This window comes from Hoplias malabaricus, chromosome 1 (assembly GCF_029633855.1).
Source record: "Hoplias malabaricus isolate fHopMal1 chromosome 1, fHopMal1.hap1, whole genome shotgun sequence".
Classification (NCBI taxonomy): domain Eukaryota; kingdom Metazoa; phylum Chordata; class Actinopteri; order Characiformes; family Erythrinidae; genus Hoplias; species Hoplias malabaricus.
Genome location: NC_089800.1, coordinates 59,250,150 through 59,270,885, shown reverse-complemented (window position 1 = coordinate 59,270,885; position 20,736 = coordinate 59,250,150). Strand labels below are relative to the sequence as shown.

Sequence of the window (20,736 nt, the reverse complement as noted above, 5' to 3'; positions counted from 1 at the left end):
TTTCCCTATTGCAAGATAAATTGAGGAATGCATGACTTAAATGCATACCCTTTTGCAGTGATCTATTTCTCTGCCATCTCCACAGTTACAGCTGACATTTCACAGCTGTCTTCCAAGGGTGCTGCTAATAGAAAATAATGTACACTACATGGGATCTTGAATAACCACTACTACTTTAATCACAGAAGAAAGATCAAAGTGTTGAAACAAAGCACATCACATACAGGCTGATGGCCAGAACCATAGGACAAACACACTGGAAGACACACAAAGACATGATTAGGTAGAGATAGTGTGAAGAGCAAGATTACCTCAGTGTACCAAATCACAAAGCGGTATTTACTACACCCATTGCTTGTAAACATTACCCCACTGAGAAACTGTAATGATAAAAAAACAAAGTAAAAATTACAGTGTCAGTAAATGTGTGCTGAATATTTGCAGAATTCAGCAAGAATGCAGCTTTTGTTTGCTGACTACAAAAAGGGGAACATTTTTAATATTCACTTTTCTTTTGACTAGGTTTTTGAATATAATTTAACATGTTAAGCAAACAGTCCATAAACATTTTTACAAGTGTCTTGAGAAGTTTAGAGAGTACAGACATGGGTTTTAACCGAGAATGTCACTGAGTGTTCGTTTATTACTTATAGATTGACTTAGCCAGTTAGATCAAACATAACATTATGTGGATGTTTGCCTACTAAAAGTATTCATCACAGTTGAAAAGCCTTAAATAACTGATTGAGCACCACCTGTATTGGCAGACTGTTCTAACACAAGCCTTCATATTTCCACAGAAGAGCTTAGACAGAAACAGACCGCCTGACTCTTTAGACATATCTACATAATAGATTAGCAAATGAAGTTGTTTTTTTTTTTTTATTCAATATTTTTTTAAATACCCATGGCTTAACTGTGTAAATATAATTAGTGATGAACAAGGGGTAATCGGTAAAACATTCTGAATTTTTGCCAGGGCTCTCCAACTGCACTGTACAACATTTTTCTAATTTATGTCATCTAGAAATTATTAGTGCACAAGTACTAAACATATCGGAACTGCCTTTGCAGAGCTGTAGATCTTCAAAAGGAACCGGGTGTCTTTTTTAATACTCCATCATTACTGAAAGATAACAAGGACCCAAAATAATAATAGTGCTGTACAAAGCTTTATTTACATGCACCATATTTTTCTGTACTATCTAATATATTAAAAACGGAATTGCACAGGGATATAGCAAACACTCAGTGTATGTATTGGTATACAGCTTCAATACAGCGAGTCATGGCATATAGTGATACATAAAAACTCAATTTTTCTCATTTGCATACTTCAAATTTTCCTCTTAATGCATCAAACAAGAAATTAAATAACATTTAATGTTATCAAGGGCAGTAAATGAAAACCTTTGAGTTAGGTTCTGGTGAGCAAATGACAATACTTTGTATGGTATATAATAGCACAGTGGAAATATGTAAACAATGAGCCCCACTAATTCAGCCAAAGTCATGACAAAACTGTATATCAGTGCATGAGATGTTGTATGTTGGAGTATTGGATCTAAAACAGAAATCTTTAAAAGATACATTCAACCACATTAAAATAACAAAGGCAAATTTACCAATGTTAACAAGCCACAGGGGTCCCTGAATGGTACTACTACTGAACAAAGAACCGGTAGCCTCACTGCTGAACTGAAATTTTGTTGCTTTGAATGTTCAAAAATCAAGCAACTAGGTTAAATATAATCACCCCAACTCTTGTTTTTTTTAAAAAATAAAATCCTAACCTTTTTAAAAATAATATTAAAGTGGGTCTGTCTGTCATGCGTAGTGAAGATCCTTGCTGCATATTGCCATTAAAGCAGCAATGGTGCTCTTTTTAAAGCACTACCCAGTGTGCAGATATGTACAAATAAAAGGCTAAAATGTGCCTTTGCAGCCTTATAAGCTTATAAATGGTGTTTTTTCCCCCAACTATACCCAGACGTGTAGTGGCCTTTAAGTCCGTGTTCTGAAATCTTCAAGCAGTGTTCATACTATTTCTCACTTCGGGAATAAATATGAAAAACATTTCAACATAAACATTACAAAACCTACTATAAAACAATCAGGTGAGGTCAGAACCGAGGTGATGGAAAAATAACTTTTAGGTGATTAAAACGCTTTTTTGGAGTGTTTTAAAAGAACATTAATGCAGTGCACCCAAAAAAAACTGTGTTTTATAAATCATTAAATTAACCTAGTGAGGGATTCCTTACACACAACTTTCTTCCCTTTTTCTTGTTTAAAAATTACTATGAAGGCTGGACAAAAACAATTCAGAAGACAACAACAGTAACATTCTCAAGTCTATGTTGTAAATCGGCCATCCAAAAGGGGGAACAAAAGATGGCCAGTTTGGCAGAAGACAAGTGTTTGTATTAATGTGATGACGAAAAATTTCCTAAACTATGGTTACAAATCATAATCTAACCCTAATAATGGAGTTCGTTTCTATGTCTTTTTTGAATAAGGAATTAAGGGAAGGTTTCAAATGTCTTTGTTAAACAATTTTTCATCAGCAGTCTTCCTTCTGTTGGGTCCATTTAGACATGATGACATCAAACTACAAGCACTTCTAAAATCCTTAACTGGTCGAAATTCACAAGTTAGTCCTTCATATTCAAGCCCAGATCATGACGATTCACAAAATATGGCCACAAAACCATCACAACATCAACTGTAAATAAGTAAACTGAATTTAACTCATTCCAGTAGTTTTTAAATAGCATTTCTAGGAGTGTACAATTCCTTTGTACAGGACAGTGTTTGAAAGGAAATGACAGAACAGGGTTTAAAGCTCGTTCTGTCCTCTAACTACATTCCAGGTTCTCAGCTGGTCAGCCATTTACCCAGCTTTGGGAAGAGGTTTGTTTGGTACTTGATAGACTCCCTGAATTCAGGTTTGAATTCTGACTGGAAATGAGATGTGAATCAAAGCTGAACTCCAAGTCGTCTGCATCCATCAGGTCATTTTGGATGATGGTGTCCATTTCACAATCCAGGCTACTGCTGAAAGTTTCCAGATCTAGGTCAGTGGAGAACCGGTCCTGTGACGGAGACTGAATGCCAGGCATGCCACTGAGACCTGACAACAAGGAATCAGAAGAGCTGAGCTGCATAGATGTGCTCCTGGATGGAGACTGTTGGAGATGCTGTTTGATCAAGCTTTGGTAGTCTGAATCACTCGCTGACCCCAAAACTCCATTCACTCGCCACCCAGACAGAGAAGACTTCTTGATTCCAGCTTGCCCGCCTGGCCCTGCTTGCAGGGCATTGCGTCGGGAGCTCTGACAGGAAATGGAGGCACTGGCTTGTGACATCAAAGGGTCAGACTGGGTGAGCAGGACATCACTGTGGCTATGTGGTTCAGTGCTGAGCAGATCCTGGAGACTCTGCTTACTGAAGTGAAATGTGGCCTGCTTATTCTCCTGGATGGTTTGCATGGGCGACTGGCGAAGGCCTGTAACAGAGGATGTACTAAACATGGAGTTGGGACCATAGCTGCCAGAGGGAATTCCAAGACTGCTGCCAGAGCAGCTGAAGGTAAACACGGGGCTTCCTTGAAGGCTAGCACCATTGTCATCTTGGCCTGGAGACTGTGATGCTGTTAGACTGATGTTGTCAAGCAGGTCATCCATTAGGTTGTCAGCAAGGCCATCGTTAAGATTCATGGTACCTGCTAGATCAGCTAGTCTGGGAAGCTCAGTCAGGCCAGTGGAAGGAGACATGCTGCTTGGACTGGAGTACAACATTGGAGAGAGGGGTGAGTCATCATCAGGAACCTCATCAACCTCCAGGTTGGCCAGGATTGGAGACAGTCGGCCACTTATGGTGCTGGCATTGGAGTTAGTGCGGGATCGGAAGTCTGTCCAGGCATCAAGCTCATCACTGCTGCGTGATGTGGGACTCCCAGTCCATTTGGAAAGACTGGAGGAGCTCTCGGAACTTCCATCCTGAGCAGCCTGAAAAGCAGCTTTCTTCTTCGCGGCTCTGCCACGGGCACTCTTGATGAGCTTGTTGCTATTGTCCATGGAAACAGCGCGTCTGCGTGGGACTTTGCCACCCTTCCCACCTTCAGGGTTGACCATCCACCAGGAACTCTTTCCTGTTCCTTCATTTTGGACCCTGACAAACCGGCTGTGGAGTGATAAGTTATGTCGGATGGAGTTCTGTAAGAACAGGAGAAGACAATTATTTTTACCCAACCTGAAATCATCTTTAAAATGAGATAACTTGTTAAGTCACTAAATAAAGACCACAGAACTATATTTGTGTTCCATACCTTTGTGTCTGCAAAGGTTGAAAACAAGTCAACATGCTCTATGAGACTTTACTCAGAAAACTTAAAAATTGTATCCAAAAATGAAATGTGTGTAATAGCACCAGCTGTATATTCTATATTTAGAAGAGTGCTATTTTTTGGAATCACTAGTTTTCCAATTGACAGAAAATATTTTTAAAAATGCCTGTAGAAAACATTTTAAAAAGGAATTTTAATTAATTACAAAAAAACAAAAAAAACAAACAAACAAACCCATGAATAAGAAACAATTTTATACGTTTCAGTAATGTATTTCAGTTTCAGTATGTCTTCAACACACTCTAAAATAGGGAACCTGAAGATTAAAACCATCCTTAAAACCGATATGACTTGTTTACTGCACGCAAACCTGTACACTTTTAAAAATAAGAGTTTTAAAAATCGTCATTAGTTACTTGGAGATGAACAATTTCCTATGAGAAGAAAATGCAGAACACTTAGACTGATTCATGTGACCATAGTAAAAGTAAGTCACAAAAATATTCCTTGCAAAACACTGAAGATACACTAAACCTACACATTTCAAGTGTTATTTCCTATAAAGCTGTTGCAGGGAAAGAATGTCTTGTGCTGTGTTTTATCAGGGCTCAATACTGCCATTACTTGATTCAAATTACTTAATTCATACTGATTCTAGTGCTACGCTCCTCACTGTCACCTGGAACTGGCCTGAACTGTGCCGTGTCTCCATGACTCTGTGCTGGAGGAGGCAGTTGGGCTTTGATAGTTGGATTATAGCTAGATGAGTTCTCAAATTCACATTACTCCATTTCACAGTGACTTTTATGGCACAGATTTTGCATATTGCCTGGCTCTCCCTTTTCATTTGGTTGAAAGCTGAAATGCCCCCAGACTGGCAAAGCTGCATTTGGTTTTGTGTCTAGGGTTTCTGCCATTGTGTCTATTTTGTAAAACAAAGACTGACACTCAGCTGTTCAGCCACAGTTAATATGCCAACTATAGGGGAAAAAATTTCCTTGTTTTACACATCCCAAAGTTTAAAACAAGGAAAACATGTATACGTTGTGGTGGAGACGGTACTTGGCATTCCTTGAGGTTGGCAGGTCAATAGACCGGTATTACCATACCAGTCCAAATATATCTTTCATGATGTGTTGAGCAAAATGACAATATTCTACTCACAGGAAAAATAAAACATGATATAATTAAAGAGGTAATTGTTGAACTCAAAAGATTACAATTATTAGTCTGGTACAATTGGATTTAATATAGCTCAGTATGTAAAACATACATAGATTTTGATATCATTTCTAAAATCTATCTTTAAACAGTACTGTAATTTTGATATACTGTTAACTCCTAGATTTGCTTATATTTTACAAACTACTTAATTTCTTAAAAGGTAAATTGCCCACCACAATGAATTTCCCAGTTTTGAAGAGTAGGTTCTGTGCTGTGCTCGTCTGGCCTGACCTTGCCTGTGCTTCTCAAAGTGTGAATGGCCATGCCTTGTGACACTGAACTTCAGCTAAAGCCTGTGCTTCAAGCCAATTACTGGATTTAATCCACAGGGAACTTTCATCTCTCAGAGGAGAACTTACTTCACATCTCATTCTTAATATGTGTAAGCAGTTTTCCTTTATTTCTTAGCTGAGCCCAGCAACTGTATTCCCTGGATTTAACCATTTTTTTCTGAATCCCATCCATTTTTTTTGTTGGCTGGAGATCAGAATTAACATTTACCATATTAACATTCTGAAACCACACTGCGCCAATTCCATGTAGAGTATTAACATATTGTCTTGGCATTTTAGGAAGAACGTAAGAAAGACATTTTAGGAAGAAAATATTACATTCTAATATATTCCTTCAGGCTTTAAAGAGGCATTCCAGTCCAACACTTTAGCTTTATGTAGTATTCAGGAGCACATCATTACATGCCTCATACTCATTGCTTTGACAGAATTCACTATTTTGTTATATCCAGTTGTGCACATACTCAATGTATAGCATTGAGCAAATTAGCATTATGCAAATACATCTTAGTTACACAACTACTGATAATTCTGCCTGCTTGCCACTGATATGTAGGTTATTATATATGAGCAGCATTTTTTTTACTCTTGCCAAGGCTGTCAAAAATGTTAAAATTATCCTGTCTAATTAAGCACAAAAAGATTGTTGTACTCTTTCAGTACTTAGTAGCATCTTAGTTTGTTCTTTTCTGATAAGCAATTTCTGGCACTTGTTTAATACATTCTCTCTACTGTCAGCACTATTTGAAGAGAGTACCCTCTGTTAAGTGGCTTAAATAAGATATTCAGATTCTCAGAAGCACAAAATATTTCACTCCACCCCAGAAGCACTTTTAATTGTTCCCAAAAATTGAGATGTACAATCAGAAATGGGGTTTTGTAGGCTTTCAGCAAGAAATGTCCTTTTAGAGATATTTTAGACAGACTTTGACAGCAACAATAAGCTACTGCTGCCAAAATCTCAACAAAAGGTATTATTGCCCACATAAATCCCCCCCCCCCCCCTTTCACCTAGCCAGGGATAGTTTATTTTATAGATTATTTCAAAAGGGGACATATTATGCAAAACTCAATTTTGTAGGCTTTTGTATTTCCACTTGACTCTCTACTACTCCTATAAACACGCCAAGCATGAAAAAAAACATCCATCCATCAGGAATCATATGCGTCTATGAGTCGTTTGGATGGGTCCCTTATTGTAAAGTCACACTAGGCAAATTTGCATAGAACCACCTAAGAATTTGGAAGGCGTTTGTGCAGGCAGAGCCAGACTTCCCAATACACTCACTGTGCATGCTGCGTACGGCCCCACAAATGAACTAAGGCCCCCTTGTCTCAAGTTAGGGAGAGTCTGTGTATAATCAGAAGATGAAGAGAAACTATCCTTCAGAAAATGGAAAAAAAAAAGGGGGGGGGGTGGAGAGAAAAAGAATAAAAGAACTTAAAAAAAAAAAAAAAAACTCCACGAGACTGTTGCTATTTCATACCACCTTTAAAAATGACAGTTATTTTCAAGTGCTACATTGAGTTCTTCGAAATTTCAGTTCCACCTTAAACGCTGCCGCTATGATCACACAATCACATTAACACAGGTTTTTTTTTAAGTTTTCATTTAACACCTTAAACAGTGAAGCAGTTACAGGTGCAAGGAAAAAAGTACACCATCATTTAAAGTGACACAAACCTGCAAGCTGGAGAATAAACAGCTACGTTTGCTTCTATTTCTTCTGTATCACCTTAAGGACTGCAGGTGTTATAGAATCAGAAAAATGCTAACATGGATGCTAGAGGGCTGATCACAAAGTTAATTATGTTAAAACTTTTTTATATATTGTTTTTTAAATAAATGTTGTTTGTTTATACTGTATTTTATTCTGTATATGGCTGGTTGTTTATTCTTAAGCCAAAAAAAGAGGGAGAGTACTAGTGGAGTTTCAGGTGCAACTGTCACAGTTTGGCTCAGTTCAAAATTTTTCTTCAGGCCACAGGAAAGTCAGGACCGGCTCTGTGTGCAGGAGGCTCTTCTTGCTCTGGGTCGAATCCAATAGGACTGGATAGTATTACTATATTACTGAATAGGTACATAATTTTTTTTTTTTTTTTTTTTTTTTTAAAGGTAACATTCATTTTGTTAATTATTATTAATTGTATTTGTTTGCATAGATCTATTTTTATATTTAAAATGTTACATACAAATTATTAAAATCCGTGACCACTCTAAGGACGAGCCTGTGCATGCATAGTATTTACTCTGTTTATACACATAGAATAGTATGCTTAATTTTTCAGGGTGCACCACTTCAGTAAATATAGTTAAACTCTATTAATATAGCATGTAATACAGAACATTTCTATTTGTAAGTTACATTACATTAATGTAGCTTTTTTACCCTCTCTCGTTCTTATTAAAATCATGACAGAATGAAAATAAAAGACGTCTGAATTCCAATATTTGGCATTAGGTGGGTTTCTGTTTTTTGCTAGTTAGCAGCTCTGCACAATTCTTCAACCCAGAGCTGTCAGCATTTTCTTTGCAGAGCACTTTATCAGTTGGCTTCATTCTCACATCAACCCAAAGCATGTCAACAATATTTCTTAATAAAAACTGGTTTGGATGTGTGAATGTTACTCCAAATAAAACATAAACCTCACATTAACATGGAATTTTTTGTTTTATTTACATATCAAAAAAGAAAAATCTAAAGGTTACTTTCTGTTAAGGCTTATTTAATAAAACAATTTTGTGTGTTGTTTAGAGTTCATATATTTCAGGGGTAACTGAAGAATTCCACAAAGGGCATGGCTGTAGGTTATTAATTCCAGTCAAACAGGAGCACACCCTATATAACTGTTACTGAGACTAGTTGATTAAATAAGTAGTATGAGGTGTGCTACAGCTTTGGAACGAAAACCTGCAGGCACACATACATAGATAAGATCGGTGACCCATGATACACAGTGAAGTATGAAAAATCTGAAACCAGGTTTAAGAAATGAGGGAAAAAAACAAAAAAACAAAAAAAACATGAACAAATGACTAATATTTCAACTCAAATGCCTATCGCTAATCTAAAATCTTTTGTTCTTTGCTATCTAACTGTATTCTTTGATTTATAAATGAAATTTAAATATAAAACTGTTAAGATTCTTTTCTGAAAAATCTTTTTTCTTTACGAACTTTGAGAGAGGGCAAGTTGAAGTGCTCTTGAGCAGAGCATCTAAACCCCAAACCACTCCACAAACTAATGGCTGGTAGACCATTGCTCAAGTTTTGCATTTGGCACTTTTCCACTGCATGCACCCTACTTGACTGTGCTCAGTTCCATTGCTTTTCCAATAGGCAAATCGGGTTCCTGATCCCTGGAACTAGATATATTTTTTAGTCCCTTCTTGTACCTGGTAAAAGGCAAGTCGAGTAGGTACCAAATATGACATGTAAACCTTGCAGAGTGCTGAGTGGCCAGAGAGAATTGTTTAATTTGTGAAATACAGACCTTCAGAACAAACAAGCTGCTTGTAAAATCTCCAAGTTACAGCAGAGGTCTCATTTGTTTTTATCCGACTTACAACAGCAGCTTGCAAAATTACACCACAGTGTTTTGAAGAGGCTCAAACACTCCTTGGATTGGTGGCCGAAGAAGAACGCCAGCATGAGCCGGACGTACAACAAGGAAAACTCTCCTGATATGTGAGAACTAGGGCACAGAGCCGTGTTAAGTCCAAGAAAAAGAAAAACTAAATACACAACAAGTAAACTGCATCTAATATTATTGCCACTGTTGTTGCGGTTTTGAAAGCCCACAGTTTGAGTTATAGAAGTGGTTTTGAAACATCACTGGCAACATTTTATGAGGAAGCGACAAGGGAAAAGCACATCAAGCCGTGCTGAGCTGATGCCATGCAGTGGAAAAGCACCTAAAAGTGTGTCCTCACTAAACCTAATGTATGTGCCTAAAAATGATTCACTACTATGTCTTTGTGTGTTCCCTACAAGAGAAGGGTTACATGCAGAGATTCATTTCCCCGAAAGGGATTACTACAGTATCTATTATTCTCCTTCTATTCATAAGACAACTAGATATACATAAAATGACTATAATAGGCTAAAATTTCTAGTACTTCCCTCCCCCATCCTCCCAAAGCCATGCTGCTGTCCCTATTCAGCAGAGCAGCACTCAGAAGAGGACTGGAGTACAGCCAGTTTACACAAAGCTCCATCTCAGAGTCAAACAGCAAGCTCCTCACATTCTGCTACACACTGACCTACATAGTTTCCAGTCAGCTGATTGATTCTTATGCTGAAGCCACCAGCCAATAGGAAACAGAGGTGGGGCTGAAACAGCCAATCAGTAGACACCCACCAATGAAATCATCGTGGCTTTTCTATTTTTTTCCTCCCTCCCCCTCTCTCAGATGAAGGCATATGCAAAAGCGCTGTGGCACATGCAGTTGATAAATACTAACTCCACTCCATGGCACACTCCTATGCAGTCAAAATCCAGCTCACACTACATTTATAATATTGAGGAACATACAATTCCTATTCAATTCTTACCAAATGCCTTTTCTGCATTTTATTATGGAGGAACATATATATATATATATATATATATAATAATAAAACAAATCAAGTACCAGATGCTGTGACCTGCTCCTATTTTAAAACAAATGTAATAAATAGTGTGAGGTATTTCATCTACCATAAAACATATGGTTTTGCATTTCCTGTCCTCCTAAGTGCAGGACAGTAAATGGATTGCAGGTCCTTTGTCTCTAATTCAAATCCAGTAAAGCCAAGACCACTCATTAACTTGATTCCATGTTGAATTAATTACATCCAGGCTAATCCCTGAAATAAAACAAGAATGGGCACAGAGAGCACACATCATGAAATCGTGTGTGTAACATGAATAAAGGAACAAGCATGCTCAATCTGTCCAGGAGTATACACATAATCAGACAACGAATATAACAGCAGGCACGGACAAACATTAAATTGTGTATGTGATGTACATCTTTGAGGTCATCTGGGGGATAAGTAGGTTTCATCAGAGCCAAGTCCAGCACTTTACAGGTCATTTATATTGTTCACACTGTTGTTCTTCACAACCTACTTATCCCACAGATATCCTCTTAGATCTGAAAAAGCTACATTTTTGCTGCAGTAACCTGAATGTCTCCATATGTTGCTGCAAGATACAACAACACTGGTCTAAACAAATCCAATGAGTTGGGAAAGATGTTTCTCATTTGCAAACTTGCTGTAAGGCTTTATAAGAGTTGTTTTCTTTCATTACATTTTATCACTATACTTTAAATTTAGTAGGAATGTTAATAACAGATTAATGTGTGAACGGTGCTAAGATCAAATGGTGTGTATCCATTTACAACAGAGGTTATGACAGCTGACATCACAAAAAACATTCATAAAAGAGCACTGATATTTCTCTACTAAAACACAAGAACGAACATGTTGATGGTGGTTTCTAATGTACATAGAAAGACCCCCTTCCTGTGTTGCACATGTGAAATGAAAAAAATAGCAACAGTGATATTTCTTACGTTTATCTCAGATTTAGAGGTCTGATGTGCACTGGACATACCTTCCAGCCCGCAGAGCTGTTGCTGTCACCTTTGTCCTTGAAGTATGGCACAGATCTGACCATCCAGTCATAAATCTGGGCCAATGTCAGCCTCTTCTCGGGCGAGCTCTCGATGGCTTGTGTGATGAGATCTGCGTACGAGTAGTTGCCCCATGCGTTCCTGCGGGCGGAGGATTTTCTGGGCTGCTGGGGCCCAAGGCTGTTGAGGCTGGAGTCACTGCCCCCAGAAGCCAGGAGCTGAGCGCTGAGAGGAGAGCCATATGTGCCTTTGTCAGAGGAAGAAGCAGCAGCAATAAGGTTATTAGCCCCTAGGGCAGCAGCAGGGTTTTTAACCGCAAGGGCAGCACTAGTAGCAGCACTACTGGCTTTCTGTTCCCCCCGAGAGCAGCTCGGTAACTGCTCAGTGTGAGGACCACCGCTGCCACCTTCGTCGTCTTCTTCCTCGGGGATAATGTCCGCTTCGCTTGGCTCTGTTTTAGCGGAGCTGGACTCGGGTCGGGGCAGCGGCCAGGTGCAGGAGCGCGGCCTCTTCTGGGGCTCGAAATCCGGGTCTATATCCACGTCCGCCGCTCCGGGCTTCTCCTCCTCGCCACCACAACACGCCTCTGCCATGTTTCGTCCTGGTCCAGTTCCTCCGGGCGCTTGTCTTTGAGGCGAAACGGTTCACGCAGCAGCTGCAGAGTCGCCTCGCATTCCATCAATGGACGGATTCCTCAGGGACCAGGCTTAGCTCAACTTTTCCCACACGTTCACTTCATATGGGTCTCGGGGGCGAATTACACCCGGCTCCACACTTTCTTAAGTTGTGGAGATGCTGAATTCGCACCCTCCACGTGCTGCTGCTGAGCTATCTGCAGCTGGGCTTCGGAAATTCCCATTAAACCAAACAGAAACACCGAAGGCAAAAAACTAAGCTAGGAGCAGCACTCGGACGAGTAGACGAAGCTAGAGCTAGGCTGACCTGGTCAACGCTCACCTCTCTTCGATGCTGCGTTACAATCCCAGACGTGTTTGCCCAGTAAAACAAGTACGCGGGTAGCACTACTATCTCCAAACCCAGCTGCCATCTTGACGAAGATTTTCAAGCTTTTTCACACAGAAGGAATAACGAAGATACAGTTTTCCAGTGCCCAGAGAGCGGGGGCGAATCCATAGTGGGTGTAGCGTTTTTGCGTTCTTCTAGACCAGCGAGTCAAGCCATCCTCACCTCTGCCGTACCCCCGCGGCTCGCGGCGCCTAGCGGCCTCTCTGCAGCTCGCTTTCCCCCGAGCGAGCGGCCATGAGTGCGGGGTCGAGAACTGCACGACTCCGCGCCCCACATTTTGGGCGATCCGAAGCAACTAAATAAATACTCGCTAATGCTCTGCCTTCCTAGTGCTCTGCAGCAACAAGGAGGCGGAGATTTAAGGCAGAGCTGTGCCGCCTGGAGCCCGCGGGTGGAAGTGCTTCTTAAAGGAGCCTTACTCCACTGGGTCCGGAGGAGCATGTACCATAGACTGCAGAATTATTATTAATATTATTTTATTATTATTATTTTTTTTAAGAATGACCACCTTCTTACTTCTGCACGCACTCCATTCTCTCAGCACCACTGTTTATAAAGGAGGACTATCTACAATCACAAACAGCAGTCCACAGTACCACCAGAGAGCAGGCATAATTTGCGTGGTGCATGATCATTCTAAGCTGCAGTGACAATGACATGGGGTGGGTACAAGTGGATCAGAAACAGCAGAACCGCTGGAGTTTTTAAATCCACCAGTCGTCATTGTTGGACTGAGAATCTTGCAAAAAGTGTCCAATGACCACTAATAAAGGACTCAAGGATGACCTACACAAACTGTGCAGGAACATGGGTTTGCAGAATATGCAGAACAACAGGTGGACTTCAGCCTGTAATGGCAGAACTACTCCTGTATGGTCAGTGGAGCTGAGAGAATGACAGGGAGTGTTCAAACAAGAAAGTCGTTATAATATCCTGATACGACTGTGTATACCATACTGCAGAATATTAATTTGGTTCAGTCAGCCCACAAGTGGGTAAACAACAGGCAGAGACTGCAATTTTGGGTCAAATTTAAGTTCCCTCCAGGACACATTGACACCCACTGCAAAACTACAAACTTAAGTTTAATACACAGTGCAAAATTAATTGTAAGCCCTTGTGCACACCCTGTACAAATATATGTATTATAGTATTGGCCACATGGATAAATTTGTATAATCATCAGATGTTTCTTTGATTAAGTTAACTGGCATAAACATATATTCTGGGTGCCCAGTCATGGTCCTGGTGATCTACAACACCCCTGCAGTTTAGATCCAATCCTGACCCAGTACAGCTCATCCAGAAAATGAAGGCATCTGAATATTAGGGCCAAGTGTTTTAAACCTGAACTCTCCAAGGCCAGGATTTAGCACTGTAACAGCCATGAAAATAATTATTATACTCCTAAAGTAGTTACACCTGCTTGTTCACAATGAAGTGAGTAGTGTTCTTTTAAAGTCAACATGTAGCAGTAATACAGGAGTGAAATATGTTGAAATATTGTACTGTTTCTGGGTTTGAGAATTAAATAAATTTGTAGCAGGGAGATAGAGATACTCAAAAGAATGTGGTGTAGTTTATTTTTTCAACACCCCTAAGAATTTCAATTCAACCCCCCACCACCCCATATATGAAAGGTCTAAATTCTTTGAATTAAGCACAATATAGGACAGTAAAAATGTAATTTACAAATATAATTCTTAAAGAAACTGTAACAACGCCAGCCTCTTTAATGCAAGAGCTCAATAATCAATGTAAAAATTAATTACCACCGATTTTGGCACAAAAACACAATGCAGGATGCAAAATATGTTTAACAAGCTAAACTAGGCGCTTTGCTTGTGTGATTAACAAAGATTTGTGAGATTACCCTATAGTTGAAAGCTGCCCACTGACTGACATTTGTGGCAGCAGCCTCTAAGTGAAATTTGCCTGTTAGCCAGTGGCAGAAACAAGCTGCCAGTTGACCAGTGGCAGCTCCAACTAATGGTGAAAGCCCTTGCCATTCAACCAGAGGGAGCACTGAAGATGCCAACCAGATACTTCACCACAGGTGACAGATGGCATTCAATGACTGTGGTTGCCATTCCTTCAATCATACAGGTGCACGACTTTAGGGTTTTTGTTGGCTGTAAGCTATAACATTAAAAGAAATAAACACTTGGAACAGATGATTCTATTTGTAATGTATCTATATAGGACTTTCACTTTTTGAACTGAATTACTGAAATAAATTAACTTCTTGATGATATTCTGATTTATTGGGATGCACCTCTATTCCAGTTAGGGACTTAATATTAAGCCATTGGATAATGTTCATGTCACATTACCAGCTACAGAAAGATATGGTCAAATATTAAGACATGAATCAAATATTAACTGTTGTCGTATTTGCTTAGATAATAATACAGAAAATAAAAACAATTTAGGTATAATAAATCTGAGAAAGTTTAAAAATAATTTAATTGATATAATTATCTTAAATAGATTTTTTTATTAGCTGTTTTGACTGAACACTGTACATTAAGTAAAATGAATTCTGGTAATATGCCATGATAAAGGAAGCATTTACATTTTCTTAAAGGCAAGACCCAATTCCAACATTTCAATGGCAGAAGACAGTCCTTCCGTTCTATTAATGGAATAAAACTCCATATAAGCCCCAAATTCATCAGGCCCCCCAAACTCCTGAATATGTATGGCTAAAATATAAAGTGCAGCAAAAATGTTTTAAAGGAATATTGGTTAAAATACTCATAGCAGTTATGATTGGCAAGATTCATCCATTGTGTAAATGACACACACTATAATGCACTTCGGTCCCCTTCCAACCAGTATTCCTCTGTCTGCATCTCTGTGAGGCGGGATACTGTCCTCTGGAAAGCAAATACCTCTTCCTCACCAGTGAAAATTGACAGCGAGCTGGCTGCATCCTTAAAAATAAAAATAAATAAATAAATAAGGAGTAGAGTCAAAGTAAAATCAGTCATAATACAGCCTCCAATAAAACATACTTTTATTCAATTACAAAATATTTTAAAAGTAAAACATATTTCTATTTGCTAATAGCTCTAAATGAGTTTATTACCCTTTTTAAGCCCAGGTCATCAATTAAAATGTGGCTCTCATCATCATGGTGTCCTTCATTTAGAAACAGCTCACCTAACGAAACCTCAGCCTGTAACACGACTCGTACCTGTAAAAATATTCAGCTCTGCTGCATCAGATTTGTTCATAAATTAAACAAAAACATACTGTCAGAATAGCACATATGTTTGATTTTTACCTTATGATCATAGAATGCATCAATGAGTGTTATGAACCGCCTGGCCTGGGTCTTCTTATTTAAATTGAGTAAAGGAATGTCCCGAATGAAAACCGTGTCAAACACTGTAGAGATTTCCAAGTAGTCACTGGCCCCTAAAGGCTAAAAATAAAATAATAAAAACAATCTAGTATAGCCAGCCTGAAAAGTATATTTACTCTGGACAGCAATGTCTAAACTATTAACGAAAAATTCAAGCTCACCCTATCACACAGCTCCTCAAATGTGCAGTCTGCAATGGTCCCACATGTTTTATTGAGTGTCAGCGTCCTACCGTGCACCTTCAGATACCTGGGGCGAGTTACTGGATAAAAATGTTCTCATTTACTTTAGACAGAGATAACATGAACAAACAAAGAGAAAAGTTAAAATGTACTTTATGTATAAATCCTCAACATAAACATTTTTAACTCATGTAATAAAATCTATGTAAGAGTATTAAATCAAGTCGTCTTCTGAAGATATTCACCTCGTACGCAAAATGGTCTTTTCAAAGTATATTTATTGTTTGAGAAAATTTATACCCCCATCCCTGGAATCTTTAAGGGTTTGACAAAATATTTTCTCATCATGGCTAGCTAATTAAATGTTTGTTAAATTTAACAAACCCCACATAAAAAGCTCTTTACACATGGAAAATGAGGCCAAATTAGTTGCCAAGAATGAACTTTTGAACTTATTACGTATTACTAGTACTTTCAAAAGTATGCAATATACAGAAAATAAGATTTACTTTTTAGTCTACTTTCATATTTCCTTATTTTTTCTGATAAATATTCACGATTTTAAACTGTATCCTGATTAATCCCTTTTTTTTTAGTTTTAAAGTATCAAAAATGCTTTGACCATGTAAACCTCCATAATTTTAGACTACAACTAAAAGTATTTTCATCATAACATTAGCAGTAATCCACTGTTCACAATTTCTGAGAAAATTCCTGTAGTCGTTTCTTGAGATTTGAGCTGCACACAAGAAACATTTTTTTTCCCCCATTCATTATCTGTAACCCTTATCCAGTTCAGGGTCACGGTGGGTCCAGAGCCTACTTGGAATCATTGGGCGCAAGGCGGGAATACACCCTGGAGGGGGCGCAAGTCCTTCACACGGACGGACTCTCTCTCTCTCTCTCTCTCTCTCTCTCTCTGGAAACCAGAGCACCCGACAGAAACCCACACAGACACAGGGAGAATACACAAACTCCTCACAGACAGTCACCCAGAGCGAGAATCGAACCCACAACCTCCATGCCCCTGGAGCTGTTTGACTGCGACACTACCTCCTGCACCACCGTGCCGCCCAAAGTGGGTGTGTTGTGTTGTTTGTTTTTTTATTTTTATTTTTTATTTTTTTTTTTTTTTTTTACACACTTACTGTCATTCTGTTTGAATGCCATTTCATCAAAAAGTTTGTCCATTGTTTCTTGTACGTTGTTTTCACTGGATCTAATTAACACAAACCCACAAAAACATGAATTAAGTAATTAAATTTAAACTAAATTAATAAAATATGTAAAAATTGTAATCTGAGAAATAAAGTATTTCACATACATGAAAATGAGTTAAAAACTGCATGTCTCAAATTTCAGGTTTACATGGAATTTTACATTTCAGCTTTTCACATAGAGAAATGGTTCAGGTTCTTACAGGTAGAAGAGTTTTCCTGCTGCAGGTCGATTTCTTTTGCGGTAGTCTATCCCAGAGTCTAGACGGAGTGTTTGGCAATACTCCTGTGAAGAATAAGAATGGCCATGATAAATCCAACATTATTGTTCAAGGTCTCTGGAATCTTTAAGGGTCTACTAAGATGTTCTCATCATGGTTAGCTAATTAAATTAATCTGACAAAATGTTAACAATCACCATAAAGAAGCTCTTTTCACGAGGCAAATGAAGCCAAATTAGTGGCCAAGAATCAATTGAGTCATTACAAGAATCACAAAATGATACTAGTGAACAATTACCTTAAGCACAGCTATGAATGGCACAAAGTTCACCCTCTGTAATCCATTCTTGTACAAATCTGTAAGACAGTACTTTGTACTCAGCACAATTTAAAATCTTGTCTATGTTTCTAACAAGCAAACAGTGGCTACTTGTATACATTTTCTGAAAAGCTGATTAGCTAACCTGCAAGTGAGGTTAAATAAAGTTTACAAATGGGGGAAAGGAAAAAAGAAGAAGAAGAAGGAGAAACTCTCTTACCATCAGGAGGTCTGTTGGATGTGGCAACAACTACAACCCCATTGAGAAAAAGGTTTTCAAAGAGTTGCTTGAGTATCATGGCATCTGCAATATCTGTGACCTATTTGATGTATAAAGTCAATAAAGCAACACTGACATGAAACCTGAACCCTGTAGAAGGTGATCAAAATATTTTATGACAATATGACATTTTAAAATCCTTGAAGAGCCTATATCATGGAATTTTCTTCCCTTTTTTTTTTTAAATACAAAGCACATTCCTTCTTAGCTCACACAGTACACATATGAAAACTAAGCTGTAAAAACAAATACAAATCTTTTTGTTTGGTTTTGGTAATGTCATGAAAACCACATATATCCACCTATTTACTCTTCGGTTGAATACCTGCGCATTCACACTGCAGATATCATTTTATTCCTGATTATTCTGTTGTGGCTGCTATATTAAACAACAAATGTTAGGATGTCCAAATATGGACACATGGACATATTTTCAGTGCTTTGCCATAAGGTTAAAACAATCTTCTTACCTGAAACTCATCAAAACATAATAGTGAGGCCTCCTCACTGATTTCTTCTGCAACAGGGGCAATAGGATCATAAGCTTTTGCCATTTTCCCCACCTTCCTCTTTGGCAGGCTCTGCTTTAGACGGTGAATCCCTAAGAAACGTAAACATTTTTATATCACTTTACACACTATGAAATTTGATATAACACACAGTTCGAAAACACAAGTCATCACATTTCCATAACTGCTGAAGCAGACTTTCTAATTGACAAACACTACAACATGCAGCACTGAATTATTCTGTTTAAAATGAGCAGACTTACTTTTGTGTACATCTAGCATAAATCCATGAAAGTGGACCCTCTTTTTGTTTGTTATCTCTACATGAGTGTAAAACATGTCCATCAGCATAGTTTTACCCGTGCCTGTCATTGGAGAATTCAAATTACATTTACTGTTAAGAAATGTGATCCTTGAGCCAAAAATAATGTAGAAAAAGCTTATGCTGTTTCACAACTTACCCACATCCCCGTAAATGTAGCATCCTTTTGGTGTTTTTTGTCTAGAGAATAGCTGTAAGAGGTTTAACAAAACTTAAAATCATTATGTAAATTAATCATCTCAAAAGGTGGTGAAATGACTATATTTACGTCGATAACAATTTGTAAGTCAATAGAAGCAATAGCCAGAATGTTTAACAGTGATAATATTGTAAAAAAAAATGTAAAAATAAATAAATAAATAAATAAATAAATAAAAAATCAATGCAATTTATATTATGTTAGTCCAAAAAAAGTAACCAAAAAAGGTGTATTCCCTATTACTTTTGAGAAGAATGATCCAGAATGGTTGTTATATCCTTTAAGCTTCTTGTGCAATAGATCTAACTCTTGGAGAACAGCTCTTTGCTGATGGTCCTCTTGTAGTAATCCAGTCTGGATGAGATTGTTGTAATGTTCTAAAGGTCCAGTGAAAGTGCTGCTTGGAGTGTTTGTTGTACTGGTGTCTTCAATGGGCTGGGACAGTACACTTGATGAAAATGCTGAGGTTGAGGAGAAACATTGCAGAGTTTAGAAAATCTCCAAAATCTTTCTTGAGTTACCACACCCATGGTACCTTTTCTTTTTAAAGCCACACTATACTGAAGGGACGGGAACAAAACGTTTTAGGCAATGAACAGAGTAACAATGTTATTATTATACTTTGATAAAATTTCCACATGCCTTTGTCAATTACACCTATGAAACTCTTCAACATTCCATATTTAAAAGTAATTTTAAGAAAAAAAAAATCACAATGTTCATTTAGTAAATGCAGCTATATTTATATGCAATTAATATATGCCTCCACTCACCTTGCCACCAACTCATCTGCAGCTCAAAAGCCCTGCCATGCAAGTGGTTGGAGTTGGTTCCTTGGGTTCATGACTTAAGAAACCCTGGCAACTCTAATTCTGCCAGTTTGAGACTCTTTAGAGCACAGCTGCTTCAAAGCTGAATTGTTCATCCGTGGAGCTTACTGCATTTTTCACAATTCTCACAGCATATTTACTACAAGAGGTTTTTTCTTCCACTGAGGATGGTGAATGAAGTAAAAATATAGAATAATCGTTTCGCATTCATATTCATTTATAGCAGCACAGACTAATTGTTACTGCTCGGTCATATAACATGTCACTTTGGGCTCAGGTTTATTTAAACGACCTTATCTTGAGCCAAACACATTATTATCACTTTATTATTTGCCGTAAATAAATCTGTGTCTCTTAAACCGACTCAGTGACACAAGGACACGCCTGTGATAAAATACAGATAACACTGCTTTAAAAAATTCAACTATTTCACAGTGAAAGGTCCTCACCCTAAATCCCCTGACAGCGTCGTGTCTCTCATCGTGTCACCAAAAACACACTCCTCTGCAGTAACTCACCTCGTATGAGAATGTGGTGGGCGCTACGCAAGCCTGTTGTAGGTTTGTTTAGGAGTGTATTTTTTAACAGAACACGAAAACCGGCACACACCAAGGACGCTCTACCAGCCGCCATCTTAGCCTTCAGGATTTAAAAACTTTATTTGTACAGAACAGAGAACGGTCATGTTCTGGGCGTGGCTTCAGATCTCTCTCTCTCTCTCTCTCTCTCTCTCTCTCTCTCTCTCTCTCTCTCTCTGTATTTGGACAATTAGTG

General features: G+C 38.4%; 2 protein-coding genes across 3 annotated transcripts; both read right to left on the bottom strand.

Annotated features, from left to right (window-relative positions):
- Positions 1-238: 238 nt before the first annotated feature.
- foxo3a (forkhead box O3A) lies at positions 239-12,832 on the bottom strand. Its single transcript, XM_066668768.1, has 2 exons — positions 11,469-12,832; positions 239-4,217 (listed from the first exon to the last, which is right to left on the bottom strand). Exons 1-2 carry the CDS (start codon positions 12,078-12,080, stop codon positions 2,886-2,888), a joined length of 1,944 nt encoding a protein of 647 aa, XP_066524865.1. The 5' UTR covers positions 12,081-12,832; the 3' UTR covers positions 239-2,885.
- A 1,351-nt stretch (positions 12,833-14,183) lies between these two features.
- Positions 14,184-20,601, bottom strand: afg1la (AFG1 like ATPase a). 2 transcript variants are annotated; one of them, XM_066668763.1, is made up of 14 exons: positions 20,412-20,535; positions 19,906-20,123; positions 19,376-19,593; positions 19,073-19,124; positions 18,875-18,976; positions 18,573-18,703; positions 18,043-18,142; positions 17,802-17,860; positions 17,486-17,568; positions 17,214-17,284; positions 16,045-16,145; positions 15,803-15,943; positions 15,605-15,712; positions 14,184-15,449 (listed from the first exon to the last, which is right to left on the bottom strand). In XM_066668763.1, exons 2-14 carry the CDS (start codon positions 19,919-19,921, stop codon positions 15,321-15,323), a joined length of 1,311 nt encoding a protein of 436 aa, XP_066524860.1. In that variant the 5' UTR covers positions 19,922-20,123; positions 20,412-20,535; the 3' UTR covers positions 14,184-15,320. The 2 variants fall into 2 exon arrangements, with proteins under 2 accessions (XP_066524860.1, XP_066524853.1); XM_066668756.1 differs by lacking the exon at positions 19,906-20,123 and having other exon boundaries at positions 20,481-20,601.
- Between the last annotated feature and the right edge of the window lie 135 nt (positions 20,602-20,736).

Excerpts from the sequence above, each read along its gene's own strand:
- foxo3a (XM_066668768.1), bottom strand. The coding sequence starts at position 12,080 with ATGGCAGAGGCGTGTTGTGGTGGCGAGGAGGAGAAGCCCGGAGCGGCG. Across the intron at positions 4,218-11,468 it reads ACAGCTCTGCGGGCTGGAAG|AACTCCATCCGACATAACTT; the intron begins GTATGTCCAGTG and ends CTGTTCTTACAG.
- afg1la (XM_066668756.1), bottom strand. The coding sequence starts at position 20,595 with ATGGCGGCTGGTAGAGCGTCCTTGGTGTGTGCCGGTTTTCGTGTTCTG. Across the intron at positions 18,143-18,572 it reads TATGTTTTGATGAGTTTCAG|GTCACAGATATTGCAGATGC; the intron begins GTAAGAAGATTG and ends TACATCAAATAG. Across the intron at positions 15,944-16,044 it reads TTGAGGAGCTGTGTGATAGG|CCTTTAGGGGCCAGTGACTA; the intron begins GTGAGCTTGAAT and ends TTTTATTTTTAG.